Source organism: Hylobates moloch, unplaced genomic scaffold, assembly GCF_009828535.3.
Source record: "Hylobates moloch isolate HMO894 unplaced genomic scaffold, HMol_V3 SCAFFOLD_7, whole genome shotgun sequence".
Taxonomy (NCBI): domain Eukaryota; kingdom Metazoa; phylum Chordata; class Mammalia; order Primates; family Hylobatidae; genus Hylobates; species Hylobates moloch.
Window position 1 is genome coordinate 71842718 of NW_026652282.1, and position 14944 is coordinate 71857661.

The 14944-nt window shown below is 37.6% G+C and overlaps 1 protein-coding gene across 1 annotated transcript in view; it reads right to left on the reverse strand.

Moving 5' to 3' along the window:
• LOC131383878 (uncharacterized) overlaps positions 1 to 14526 on the reverse strand; it is a 15658-nt gene extending 1132 nt beyond the window's left edge. The window contains exons 1-4 of the mRNA XM_058441330.1: positions 14360 to 14526; positions 13063 to 13202; positions 10073 to 10130; positions 2706 to 2769 (exon numbers count right to left, since the gene is read on the reverse strand). Coding sequence (XP_058297313.1) covers positions 2706 to 2769; positions 10073 to 10130; positions 13063 to 13202; positions 14360 to 14526 — 429 coding nt within the window. The remainder of the gene's footprint in view (positions 1 to 2705; positions 2770 to 10072; positions 10131 to 13062; positions 13203 to 14359) is intronic.
• Between the last annotated feature and the right edge of the window lie 418 nt (positions 14527 to 14944).

A 14944-nucleotide genomic window follows, 5' to 3' on the forward strand; every position in this document is an offset into this window, starting at 1 on the left:
TGCTGGAGAGGATGTGGAGAAATAGGAACACTTTTACACTGTTGTTGGGACTGTAAACTAGTTCAACCATTGTGGAAGTGAGTGTGGCGATTCCTCAAGGATCTAGAACTAGAAATACCATTTGACCCAGCCATCCCATTACTGGGTATATACCCAAAGGACTGTAAATCATGCTGCTATAAAGACACATGCATACGTATGTTTATCGCAGCACTATTCAGAATAGCAAAGACTTGGAACCAACCCAAATGTCCAACAACGATAGACTGGATTAAGAAAATGTGGCACATATACACCATGGAATTCTATGCAGCCATAAAAAATGATGAGTTCATGTCCTTTGTAGGGACATGGATGAAATTGGAAAACATCATTCTCAGTAAACTATCACAAGGACAAAAAACCAAACACCGCATGTTCTCACTCATAGGTGGGAATTGAACAATGAGAACTCATGGACACAGGAAGGGGAACATCACACTCCAGGGACTGTTGTGGGGTTGGGGGAGGGGGGAGGGACAGCATTAGGAGATATACCTAATGCTAAATGACGAGTTAATGGGTGCAGCAAACCAACATGGCACATGGATACATATGTAACAGACCTGCACATTGTGCACATGTACCCTAAAACCTAAAGCATAATAATAAAATAAAAAATAAAAAAAAGAAAAACTAATGTAACTCCTGTCTAGAATTACAGAAATATTTTCGAGTCACTATATACAACTAGGACACTTGATAGATAAGGATCTAAGATTTTTTAGTATTCTAGATTTAGCAGTTGAGGAAACCATTTTATTTTTACTAAATTTTCCCATAGCAAATTAAAACAAACCATATTGGGGTTTGAATTTTTAAAACTCAAATTAAATGTTTTAATTTATTTTCTTTGTAAACAACAGCATTTGCCCTAACATTATATATACATCAAGAACAAAAGGCAAAAGAGTAAGTTTTCTTCAGAAGCATGTTTATTTTTCTCCATCCTACTCTGTATCTTATTTCTATTGCCCCTAGAAGAGCAATAAACTTCCATAGATGACATAACAAACCCCAGCCCTTCTCAAGAGCTCATGGCACATAAGGACAATTGTAGGGCTACCATATACAACATTCTAAGGTGGAAGAAGTTCATTGAATGGCTCTGTGAAAATGCCGTATCTTGAAGTGGTGTGCTTGAAATTTCTATAGCTTCAATTTGATGTAGTTTGATATATGAAGCAATAGCTAGGAACTTTGTCTATCAATTCAAGCCCAGGGTTAGAGTTATTTTCTCTTCCATCTATCTATGTATCTTCCTCACCCATCTTCTCTGTTTTCTAGACTCTCCGCCTTGACAGTTTTCTTCAAAACGAATGTTCCATATCTGTGATTGTGTGTGTGTGTGTGTGTGTGTGTTTGTACATATACAGAAACCTAACATTTTTTATTATCTATTTCATAATTTATTAAGATGTTTGCTAATATCTTTATCATATTAGGCAGTATGCAGATCTTAACTTACATTTACCTATGTTTTAACTAATACAAATATACTTGCATTTTATTACTTTGATCTGCAAAAATCTAGTGTCATAAATAATATTTTTACAGCTCTTCTGAACCAGAAATGGAGGCAGACAGTATTATGAATAAAAAGGCTTTTCCCTTAACTCCTCCCTACCATGCTCTTTGATTTCAATTACATCACAGGCATTTAACTAATGAAAACATATATGCCTTAGTCTATTTATTTCTAATGTAAAAACAAATATAAAAACATAATAGACCTACAATTAATTTTATTCCATGTCATGATGATTTGATTCATGTCACCACTAAAAAAATTCCTATTAGAATAAATTTGTGAGTATAGGGTAGTAAAATAGAAAAATACATTTTCACATATGATTTGAGATTAGTGTTAGCACATCTGCTTTTTGTACAATTTTAATAAAATCAAATAGAAATTTCTTGTGCATCCACATGGTGCAAATTATGTTTTGTCCAAGATTGCAAGCCAATCACTGGCCTAGTGGGATGTCAAACTCCAAGTTTTCTAACTGTAAATACTTCATGCTTACATTTGAGTCATACAGGTCGTGGATACGCACTACAATTGGGTTATTTCTTGTATAAACATGATCCCTTTTACTTTGCTATTTCCAGTTTTTATTTAGCATTCATCTCACACACACACACATTCAATCACACACACACACACAGATATAGATTTAGATATATACATACACAAGCACATCAAGGCTCCTATTACTTTTTGCCACCATTGATTAGTAGTACCTGGCAACTTACTTTTACCAAGGTGCAAGGCAACTTCTGATCCTTTTCTAATCTTGGAAATCCCCTTTCAGAATGCTGCTCAGTATTGCATTTCCTTAGAATACTGTTTACTTAAAGGATAATGGGTTGATCCCGCAGATCATTCTCTGTAAACACATTAGGCAGCTGATAGCTTACTTCTCCCAAGAAACCCAATGCCTTAATTTCAAAGATGATAATGCATTCATGTCTAGAGAGTCCTTAAGGAATAAGACTAATTAGTGAGAAATTCAAATATTGTATCAAGATGCCCGGAAGAAGAATGTTTTTTAGTAGCTGATCTTTTATTACCACTCAAATTATACCTATTTCACCTGAAATAGGTGTCCCTAAAATCAGAACTAAAAATTAATTGGGAAATAATATGCCAGATTAAAACTTACATTTCTGAGCAGTGTGAAGATCTTTTCCTGTTGTGCTGCTGAAAATCCACTTGGTATAGGATGACTTTGTCAAAAGTAAAAAAAAAATATATGAAAAGTAGGTATAAGAAAAATACCTACTTGTATTAACTGGAAAAAATAATATACTGAGTAAATACTTATAATAAATGAATATAAAATATTTGAAAAATATACCCTTTAAAACTATGTACAAGTGAGCTGTTATTAAAATTGCTGAAATATTTTCATTGGATTTAAAAGTATGAAGGTCAACATTAACCTAAGAAAGGATAATCTTAGTCTCATGTTAGAAATAAAAGCCATATTTAGGGGACTGAGGAGTTCCTTGGAATTAAAGGAGACAAGTCTTGGGAAATTTAGCGGACAGTAGTATGTCTGTGTTGGGAAAATGGGGCTATGAGAAAGAAAAGTAGTTGAAATCTGTCTGATTTTAATGGGAGAGACTCTAAAATAATTAAAAAGAGGACTCAGTAGAGGGAGAGAAGAAAAGATATAAGAGAAACAGGGACTAGTAATGTAAGTTTCTGGAGAAAACCAAGGGAAAGAGAACCAGAATACAGATGGAAGAATAGTTTTTGTGTAGGAGGAAGACAAGAGGAGAGAGATGGGTGAGGACATATTTAGCGGCAGAACTATGAAGGCATTTTTTACCTAAGGATTTTGTTAAATCCAGAAGACAAAAAACTCAGTGTGTAGGAGAAAGAGGTATAATATTGTTCTCAGGCAAATTAGAGGAGTGATTTGGCCAGAGAACTTTAGTACTGTTTAAGGCTCAATTTAGTTTGTAGACTATGAACTTTTAGAGATGAAGACGTTTCATTAACTGGGTGCGATGGCTCACGCCTGTAATCCCAACACTTTGGGAGATAGAGGCAGGCAGATCACCTGAGGTAAGGAGTTCAAGACCAGCCTGGCAAACATGGCAAAACCCCATCTCTACTAAAAACACAAAAATTAGCCAGGTGTGGTGGCAGATGCCTGTAATCCCCACCACTTGGGAGGCTGAGGCAGGAGAATTGCTTGAAGCCAGGAGGCAGAGGTTGCAGTGAGTCGAGATCATGCCACTGCACTCCAGCCTGGGTGACAGAGAGTGACTCTGAAGAAAGAAGGAAGGAAGGAAGGAAGGGAGGAAGGAAGGAAGGAAGGAAGGAAGGAAGGAAGGAAGGAAGGAAGGGAGGAAGGAGAGAAGGAGAGAGAGAAGGAAGAAAGAAAGAAGAAAGAGAGAAAGAAGAAAGAAAGAAGAAGAAAGAGAGAGAAAGAAAAAGAAAAAACCAAAGAAAGAACGAAAGAACGAAAGAAAGAAAGAACGAAAGAAAGAAAGAAAGAAAGAAAAAAGAAAAGAAAATTTTCCATTGTGTGTTTTTACCAACATTTGGCTACCTAGGTTGGAGATTTTTCAGGTACATATAACAAACGATAGAGGATGTTTAGGTACTGGCATGAGAGTAATTAAAATAACAAACCACAGCATCTGAAATAGATAGAGAATAAAATGAAAACAAAAGAAGGATGATGGATACAAAATTAGGTCATTAGAATGCTAGTCCTGATAAGGGACAAGAATAATAATAGGAAGAGTTTAGAAAATAGCCTGGAAAGATAAATGTTGATCAAAGTAGGATGTTTGAACTAGTGATTTAGTAACTACAGTAGTTCAGGATGATGACAACATTCATGATATGACAGTGAGAATGGTGGCTATTGAGTGAAGAAAAAGGCCATTAGAAATGAGAAGTTTAAAGAAACTGAGACTAAAGGGTGACTTATGTATTGTTAACCTGGATTTTGAAATTACTGAGAGTGTGTGAGGATTTGCATTAAAAAAGAATACACATGTTATGGGCTGAATTGTGTCTACCCTCAAAGTTGATATGTTAAATTCCTAAGCCCTAGTACCTCAGAGTGTGATTGTATTTGGAAATTGGGTCTTTAAAGATGTAATTAGGTCGTTAGAGTGACCTCTTATAAGAAGAGGGGATTAGGACACAGATACATACAGAGGAAAGACTATGTGAACCCATGTTAAAGAAAAAATATTCTGACACTTCTTAAAACACTAAGATTTCAAGGTCATTGAACTAGGAAAGACAAGATTGAACTCAACTTCAAATTTAAAAACAGTTGGTGATTTATAGCCAATCAGCAGACTGAAGGGGCCAGTGGATGGAAAATTACTAAAAGGCAATGCTAGGGAGATTCTTGCTAAACCAACTTAACAGGATTCTTTCTGAATGCAGGCCAAGAACTTAGACATTAAAGGTGGGGGATGTTGAACATGGTCTGATATCAAGGGTGGGGAATTATCTCTTACATGACTAACCAGGATTCTTGCTAAAAGTACGCTATGCAAGCCTGACAAAAATTAAAAAGAAATTGGGCAAGCTCAAGGTCTAGCTGAAAAAAAGGGCTCAGAGGAATGTCACTAAAGTTTGGTCAAGGAGACAGTCTTTGTCAGACACAGAGATAAGACAGCAGTCTACAAGCCAAGGAGAGAGAAACATCTCAGAAGAAACCTCCCCTACTGATACTTTAATCTTGGACTTACAGCTTCCAGAATTGTGACAAAATAAATTTCTGGTTTTTTTAAAGACATGAAGCCTGTGGCTGTTTGTTATGGCAACCCTAGCAAACTAATAAACTGTGATTCAGTAAATGAAGCAGAATAACCAAGTGAACAGTGGACTGTGGTGACAGAAATGAGTAGAGAGAAATTATAGCCAGATGTCATGATATTAAAGTGACTGATGGAATACCATTCAGCCTTTAAAATGGAAGAAATTCTGTCATTTTTAACAATATGGATGAAATTTGGAGGTCATTATGCTAAATGAAATAAGCTAAACACAGAAAGAAATACCATATGTTTCCACTTATATGTAGAATCTAACACACCCAAACTCATAAAAGTGGAGATTAGAGTGGGGGTTGATGAAGGCGGAGGCTGGAGGGAATGAGATGGTAATCCAAGAGGACAAATACTCAATTAGATAGAAGGAATAAGCTTTATTTTTGTGGAGATCTATTGCACAGCATAATGAATATAGTTGATATTTCAGTACTATACATTTCAATATTGCTTAGAGAGTCAATCTCAAATGTTCTTAGAAAAAAATATGTCAAATATTTGAGGTTATGGATAGGTTAATTAGCTTTATTTAATAATTCCAGGTTGTATTAAAAAGTCATATCATCACCTTCTATCCCATAAATATCTAAAACTATAATTTTTAATATATAATTTAAAATTTTTTAAAAAGTGGCTGAGGAAGTAGTAGATTACAAGTCATTACAAAGACCATACAGATTCACCTGCCAACCAAAGTTTGATAATAATAATAATAATGACATCAACAATGACAATAAAAATAACAGCAAATAATTCTCTATTGATTCCTATATGCCAAGTATTGTTCTAATCACTTAATACACATAAACTCATTTAATCCTCAAAACCCTCTTATTACCTCTATTTCATAATGAGAAAACTAAAACATAGAAAGATTAAATCATTTCTCCAAGGTTATATCGCTAGTCAGTCACAGGACTAATATTCAAGCCAAGACATTCAGAATCAATGCCTCTTCTCTGTCTGGACCAATATGCTACAATATATACAGGATATGGATTTTTTAAAAAAGCCTCCCCTTAGCTTTTATCCAAAGTCTCATGAAAGGCACACATCTCATGAAAGGCAGACTCCAGATCCAACTAAATATTCTTCTTTCAATTTTGGTATTCACATTGGCATTCATAATTCGAACAAAAATTACTGAACAAATTGTGGTAACCTAGTCAATTGTAATTAATAGTGCCAGTTTGTTAATTAAATTATATAAAGGGAGATTTAACCTGTTGGACAAAAGTGGAAGTTTTAGAAATTACTTAGAAAAATATTAGGTTTAAGAATGTATCATTCACTCTTCTGGCATAACATTATAGACCTAAGAATTTTATAATTTAATGGTTTTTTGTTGATATGGTTTGGCTGTGTCCCCACCCAAATCTCATCTTGAATTGTAACTTCCACAATTCCCATGGGTATGGGAGGAACCCGGTGGGAGGTGATTGAATTAAGGGGGCAGGTCTTTCCTGTGCTGTTCTCATGATAGTTGATGAGTCTCATGAGATCCGACGATTTAAAAAGGGGAGTTTTCCTGCAAGCTCTCTTCTCTTGTCTGCTGCCATGTGAGACGTGCCTTTCACCTTCCACCATGATTATGAGGCCTCCCCAGCCATGTGGAACTGTAACTCCAATAAACCTCTTTCTTTTGTAAATTGCCCAGTCTTGGGTTTGTCTTTATTAGCAGCATGAAAACAAACTAATACAGAAAAATGCTACCACTAGAGTGGGGTTCTGCTGAAAAGATACCCAAAACTGTGAAAGCAACTTTGCAACTGGGTAACAGGCAGAGGTTGGAACAGTTTGAAGGACTCAGAAGAAGACAGGAAAATGTGGGAAAGTCTGGAACTTCCTAGAGACTTGTTGAATGGCCTTGACAAAAATTCTGATAGTGATATGAACAATAAGGTGCAGTCTGAGGTGGTCTCAGATGGAGATGAGGAACTTGTTGGGAACTGGAGCAAAGGTAACTTCCTATGTTTTAGCAAAGAGACTGGTGGCATTTTGCCCCTGCCCTAGAGATTTATGGAACTTTGAACTTAAGAGAGATGATTTAGGGAATCTGGCAGAAGAAGTTTCTAAGCAGCAAAGCATTCAAGAGGTGACTTGAGTGTTGTTAAAGGCATTCAGTTTTAAAAGGGAAAAAGAGCACAAAAGTTTGAGAAATTTGCAGCCTGACAAGGCGATAGAAAATAAAATCCCATTTTTTGAGGTGAAATTCAAGCCAGCTGCAGAAATTTTCGTAAGTAATGAGGAACAGAATGTTAGTCCTCAGGATAATAACGAAAATGTCTCCAAGGCATGTCAGAGGTCTTCACAGACGCCCTTCCTGTCACAGGCCTGGAGGCCTAGGAGAAAAAAGTGGTTTCATGGGTGGGGCCCAGGGTCCTTGTGCTGTGTGTAGTCCAGGGACTTGGTGCCCTGCATCCCAGCCATTCCAGCCATGGCTGAAAGGGGCCAACATAGAGCTCAGGTTGTGGCTTCAGAAGGTGCAAGCCACAAGCCTTGGCAGCTTGCACGTAGTGTTGAGCCTGTGAGTGCACAAAGTCAAGAATTGGGGTTTGGGAACCTTCACTTAGATTTCAGAATATGTATGGAAATGCCTGGATGCCCAGGAAGAAGTTTGCTGCAGGGGTAAGACTATTATGGAGAACCTCTGCTAGGGCAGTGCAGAAGGAAAATGTGTGGTTAGAGTCCCCAAAGATTCTCTACTGGAGCAGCACCTAGTAGAGCTGTGAGAAGAAGGCCACCGTCCTCCAGACCCCAAAATGATAGATCCACCCACAGCTTGTACCGTGTGCCTGGAAAAGCCACAGACACTCAACAGCAGCCTATGAAAGCAGCCGGGAGGGAGGCTACACCCTGCATAACCACAGTGGTGGAGCTGCCCAAGACCATGGGAACCCACATCTTGCATCAGTGTGACCCAGATGCGAGACATAGAGTCAAAGGAGATTGTTTTGAAATGTTAAGATCTGACTGCCCTGCTGGATTTCGGACTTCCATGGGGCCTGTAGCCCCTTTGTTTTGGCCAATTTCTCCCATTTGGAATGGCTGCATTTACCCAATGTCTGTACCCACATTGTATCTAGGAAGTAACTAACTTGCTTTTGATTTTACACACTCATAGGCAGAAGGGACTTGCCTTGTCTCAGATGAGACTTTGGACTGTGGACTTTTGAGTTAATGCTGAAAAGAGTTAAGACTTTAGGGTCTGTTGGGAAGGCATGATTGGTTTTTAAATGTGAGAACAAGAGATTTGGGAGGGGCAGAAGTGGAATAATAAGCGTTGGCTTTGTCCCCACCTAAATCTCTTCTTGAATTGTAACTCCTACAATTCCCATGTGTTGTGGGAATAACCCGGTGGGAGGTTATTGAATTATGGGGGCAGGTCTTTCCTGTGCTGTTCTTGTGATATTGAATACATCTCAGGAGATCTGATGGTTTTAAAAAGAGGAGTTTCCCTTCACAAGCTCTCTTCTCTTGTCTGCCTGCATGTGAGTCATGCCTTTCACCTTCTGCCATGATTATGAGGCCTCCCCAGCCACATGGAACTGTAAGTCCCATAAAACTCTTTCTTTTGTAAATTACCCAGTCTTGGGTATGTCTTTATCAGTAGCATGAAAACTGACTAATACATTTGTATTGCCAAAGAGGGTGCCAAAGGAGAAGTCTAGAATTCAGTTCACTCAGGGAATAAGCATTTATGTTTAGAAATGGTGATCTGAAGTATGACCACATTATTTAAGCATAGGCATCTCTAAGAGTAAAATCTGTCTCTGTGAAATTAATTAATTGCATTCACATTCTATGAAGACTTTAGCAATTTGATAACCCAACCTCTTAATTCCTTTAAGTAGTCTTCATGCACTGTGAAATGAGAGTCTGTTTTAGAGATTAAATAACTCGAAGGAGAAGAATATTCATTTGAGTATATACTAAAATGTTTAGTAGCAATGGGGAATCAAAATGTTTGATCATGGGTCAAAAAGTCTGTCACTATGTATCTTGGCACTCAGAGAGCAGGATAGTCTAGCCATATGTCCAATGGGCAAGGAATATAGCTCTAAATTGATTGGTTATTCCTGTTGCACCACCATTCTGAAGAGAATGAGATCAATGTGCCAGTAAGCTAGAGTTGTGAAAGTTTTCAGAGTAATTCAGGAACAATATATCCACAGAAAATTTAAAAATCAAGTAAAAATACTCTTGAAAAATTAATTTTCACTTTTCCTTACTGTTCACCATAAATAAGTCTATTCATTCAAGTATGCTGTAAGATTAGAGTAGGAGTCATAAGATTTTCTTCAATAAGAAGTTAATTTTGACTAGAAAAATATATAAGGAAATCTAAAAGTGAATATTCACAAAAGCATATTGAAGCCAAATAGTTTGGAATATATTTTGACAAATAATATTAGTTTCTCATAAGTTTCTTATCAATTACATGATTGGTTCTTAGCCATTTTTCAGGTAAATAAATGGTTTAATTGAAATGACATCAAAAAGATAAGCAAATAAATGAAGGGTATTTATTCAACATTTAACTGTAAACAAGGTAGTCTTGGTATTAAAAATATCAAATAAAATGTCTTATTTAATGTTTGGGATATATAAAATTTCAAAACTGGATTATACATTTGAATGAGTATTTTACATTATATTGCTAATTTACTTAACATAGTTTATATTATCCCTCCCCACAGATACACTTCTCCATCCTTACCTGCCAACAAACATATTTTTCAGCATTGGCTGTGTCACATCCACAGTTCCATAATTTCCTGAGATTGAAAGATAACATTTCATTGTTTGAGTAGATTGTGGATTCAATTTCCTGACAGGTGAATTTTAGCATTTTTGCTACTTCTTTATGATATGCTTTCAGGACTAAATCCTGTGAATTTCTTGCTCAGGAATGAATCATTTACCTTGTCATGAGAGTGGTCTGAAAAAGTTTGTGAAAATGAATTTTCACCAGAATGTACTTTCATTCATAGAGATTGAATACACAGTCAATAATACACAATCAAAATATACATTAATAAGTGGTATATTTTAAAAATTTTAGTACTTCTATATAAAGTTACTAAATATTTTCATCTCAGAGGTATTACTGCTTAGACTCACTGGTATAACATAATTTATTTTAAAATTGATTTTAAACAACTTATTATTATTATCTATATGTTATACACAGGCTGTTAATAATTTATTCTAGGAAAATTAGCTCTATCTTTAAAGTGTATCACAAATTTTTTTAAAGAATTATTTCTGGATGCACTGATCTCATAATTATTTTGCAATTTTAATAAAGAGTATATAGATTGCTAGTGACTTGTTCAAAGAGAAAGCTATGTAAATTCCAAAGATATCACAAGAGTGAAAACTAGCCTGATGCTTTGAGAAATGTTTTCATACATTTGTAAGAACATGAAATAAACTTTAAAAATATCTGATCTTTTGATATGCCATACATCTCTAAATTTCTTTCAAAAACTCAAAATTTATTTTAAATGTTTTGCATATATTGAAAGCTACCAAGACATGATAAGTAATTATTTGGACTTTAAATATCAAGATAAACCATTATGACAAGGTAACTGCCTTCATGGATCTTAGAATCTATGTTGAGAGAAAATTACACATGTAAGCCAACTTAACTATAGAAATAAGGAATAATGTGATGTTAATAATATACTGCAAAGATTATAGTTTTTTCAATAATCAAAATACCTGTAAAAATTTTTACAAAACAACAAACAAGACTAACGAAGAAACAAGATAATAAATTGGATTTTATAACTTGATTAATAAAATTTCAAGAAAATAGATTGGCTATAATTAGAACACAATTTTTGTTTGTGTTTGGAAACCTCAAACTCATTCAGGGTCATGGCTGACCATTTCTTCAAAACAAATTGCAAGTACTTTTTTTTTTTTTTCATTTTGCCCTGGCTCCCTATATATGGTTATGTAATTAGCTGTTAACATTATTTCTGGATAGCCAACCAGGACCCCAGAAATACTCCCTATGCATTATTTGACTCTCCATTATTCACCAGGATTGTTGGCTGAGCTGATTTATTCAACTATATAAGTGACCCCCTTTCCTTCCTCTTCATATTATTCGCTCAAAAATAATATCCTTTCTTGAAAACATAGAATCTTTTCAGGAAGGATGTACATGCATTGGAAATTTGTTTTCCCTGTCAAGTCTCAAAAAACTTAGCAAGGTTGATTTAGGGGAGTAACAGACCAGTTGTGGACACTAGGTTGTGTTCTTATTCTAAAATATACAGAAAGACAACTGGCCATTCACTTACTAATCTTATTTCCAAGTTTTGGGGGAAGGTAGTGAAGGGCACTTTAAGATGAATATAATTCATACGAGCTAGTGAGTATGCTGGATAAGGTTCAAAAGACTTTTTAATGGACTCAAAATCAATGCTGTTATTTTAATAACTTATATATAGCTTTTATCTATTTACCTAGTCAGAGAGATTGCTAAAAATTTAAGATACATATATAAAATATTTAATTATGATGACAAAGAATTATATGTATGGTTTCCCAGAATTTTTCTTGTACCAGAAATCCATTTTTGAGAGAGCATAAAAACAAACAGATAAAGCCTCCCAAGTCCCCCCTACTCCTGCAACCCTTGCCACCCCCAGGGAGAAGGGGAAGCTTGATAGATTATTGGAGAAATCCACATGTCTTCCCTTTACCTTACCAGTTTCTAACTTAGAAAATCTTGACCTGCTTCACATACAGGAACCTCTGCTTCTGATATATAGTCTGTCCCATCACATTCACCCCTTAGTTGCCAAACTAATGTTTAAACACAGTGGTTCTGTTACAGTTAGACAGGCATGAGTCGGGCAGAAGAGGGCTCTTGCCACCCATCCATCAGGAATGCCAGGCAATCTAATAGGGTGCTGGTTTGACAGTTATCACCTTGCCTTTCCAAAAATGATAATTCAGCAGCTAGTGCCAGGGAGATACAATGTCCTGCTGATCCAAGGCTGTTAACTCTGTTAACAGCTGTGGGTTCCCACAATTAAAGTATTAATTGAATGCAGGTGACAGGGAGAAGCAAAAAGGCTTTCCAATAAAATCTCAGGTATTGGGCAAGTGAGCCCGGGCATGCACATTAAGGGACAAAATGTCAGAGTATGGTCTTCCGGGGGCACTCCACCAGAAAAGGGAAGCTTCAGATCGGCATGTGTACAAATCCTTACACACACCAAGCGTGCTCACCTCCCAAGGGTAAAGAGGGTACTGTGCATGCTGGCAGCCCTCCCTAAGGGAAGAATCATGGGAAAGGGGACAGCCCATAGAGTCCTAGAATCAAGGATAAACACTAGACTTGACCTTCACGTACCGGCTTGGGTTTCTTCCAAACATATTTTCTTTCCTTTTCTGTTTTAAGCCTTTTTAAACAAACTTCCACTTCTGCTCTCAAACTTGTCCTGGTCTCTTTTTCAGCCTTATACCCCTCAGCCTAATTGTATCTTCTGAAGAGTCAAGAATTGAGGTTACTGCAGATCCATACGGATTTGCCACCGATAACTTGGATACCTTCTATCTGGAACAGTTCTATGATGGCAACCATTCATGTCCTCACACTAGAGAAACTACAAAGCTTCTTATAACCTGTCTCACTGTATCTCAAACACTTCCACTTGTTTCTTAAATCTTTGTCACCCTCACCGTTCTCATATAACCTTGTGTTAGTTTTATACACAGTGCTTTGAATTTTTCCTGTTTGCTTGTCTCTTTCAATAGACTGAAGATTTTTGAAGTCAAAGTCGATCTTATTTACTGCTATACCTCCAACACCAATACTGTGTCTAGCACATAGTAACACAAAGAAACGCTAAAAAGATCAATGTTGAGAAGCCAAATTCTTCAAGAAGTTGAGAAGCTAACTTCTTCAACAACATTTCACTTTTTTCCCCCCAAAGATTAGGGTTTTACTTCAGTGATATCCACTGGTCCACAACATTCCACATGTGCCTTGCTAACTTGCATCTCTATGTCCTTCCTCAAAGATATGGGAACTCTCTTTATTCCTCTACATGGTTAAATCCTACCTGCCTTTCTAAAGACTATGTTTAACCTCATATCACATGTCTTTCACAAAGGATCCTCAAAATACTCAAAACCCAAAATAAAAGTAAATGTCATGCAATTTAGCAAACAAGGTGCTTTATGCAATTTATTGTATTGTGAAAAGGATAATTATAATAATGTGCATTAGGGGCTGTGATCGGAAAAGTATGTGTTGCTATTCTATACAAGCATGAATCCAGAACAACTAACGTACAATGTGCCGGGGCCAGAGGGAAGCAGTGTTTAGGCAAGATTTGTGGCAGTAAATGTCATTTAGGTTAGAGACCTGAAAAAGAGGAGGTTGAGGTTAAGAGGAACAACTTTAAGCCTTGGGAACTTTCTGTTTCAAAGGTTAGAAGTGAGAAGGAGCAGGGCACTTTTGAGGCACTGTGAGAACTTAAAACGGTTGAAGAGTAGGTCATCTGACTATAATGGAAGATGAGCAGTCAGAATTTCATTCAATTTTAAATGAAACTGAAGGATTGTTATGCAAATTAATAATTGACCTATACAAGTTATTATCATTTGAAGGTGCATCCTCAGTTATATTGTTATGGGATCTCTGGAGTGTAGATTTTTTCTGGCCAGAATCATCTGTGGTGGTGGCACCTTTGCCTGAGTTCTCATCCTGTGTCCAGGAAGAATGTGGTACACAGACAAGCGAAGGGTGAAGAAGAGTTTTATTTAGTGTTAGAACAGCTCAATGGAGTGGGTAGCTCCTCTCTGTAGGCCGATCGTCCATTGAGTGTTCAGCTCTCAGCAGAGAGGAGGCCCTGGAAAGGGTGGCTCCTCTCCACAGGCAAGTCATTCAGACGTCTCTGAAGCCCTTGGCAGAGAGGGTACCTCCCCTCTACTGGCAGGTCATCTCTGCAGCTCTCAGCGGAAAGGGTACTACTCTATGCAGCTGGTTGTCCCATCATCTCCAGCTATCAGCAGCGAGAGTACTCCTCTCTGCAGCTGGTCCTCCCATCGTCTCTCTGTCCTCTTTGTCCTCTGGCCATCCTTTGACCTGCTCTGGCTGAGCCCAGGGCTTTTATGGACATCAGAGGCAAGGAAATGCATGCTGACTGGTCCATGGGCAACCATGGGTTGGCCCCAAAGAGGCACTATGAGTCCCCACTCTGGTCTGCGGGACTGGCAGCCTTGTCCCTAGCCTTCAGACCCTCCCTGACCTGAATATGGGGCCTTACTGGGGACCCACCTTCTTCTGCCCAGGAATCAATTTGTCTCCAGCCTCCATTCATGGATCCTGGGCTTGGCCCCAACCCTCACTCTGAGATCAGAGCAGATGCTGAGAGTGGAGAGAGGTGAGACAGACACCCCCAAGCCTGCAGAGACATGGGGGTCCTTCCTGTGGCTCCCAAGAGTGCAGGCTGCAGAGACACCTGGCTGCTGCAGTTGGGAGGGTGGCCGCAGCCACACCCGGAAAGGCAGATCCTGCCTGCTCCTGGCCCTCCCCCAAGAGCACAAGGAGGCTGGG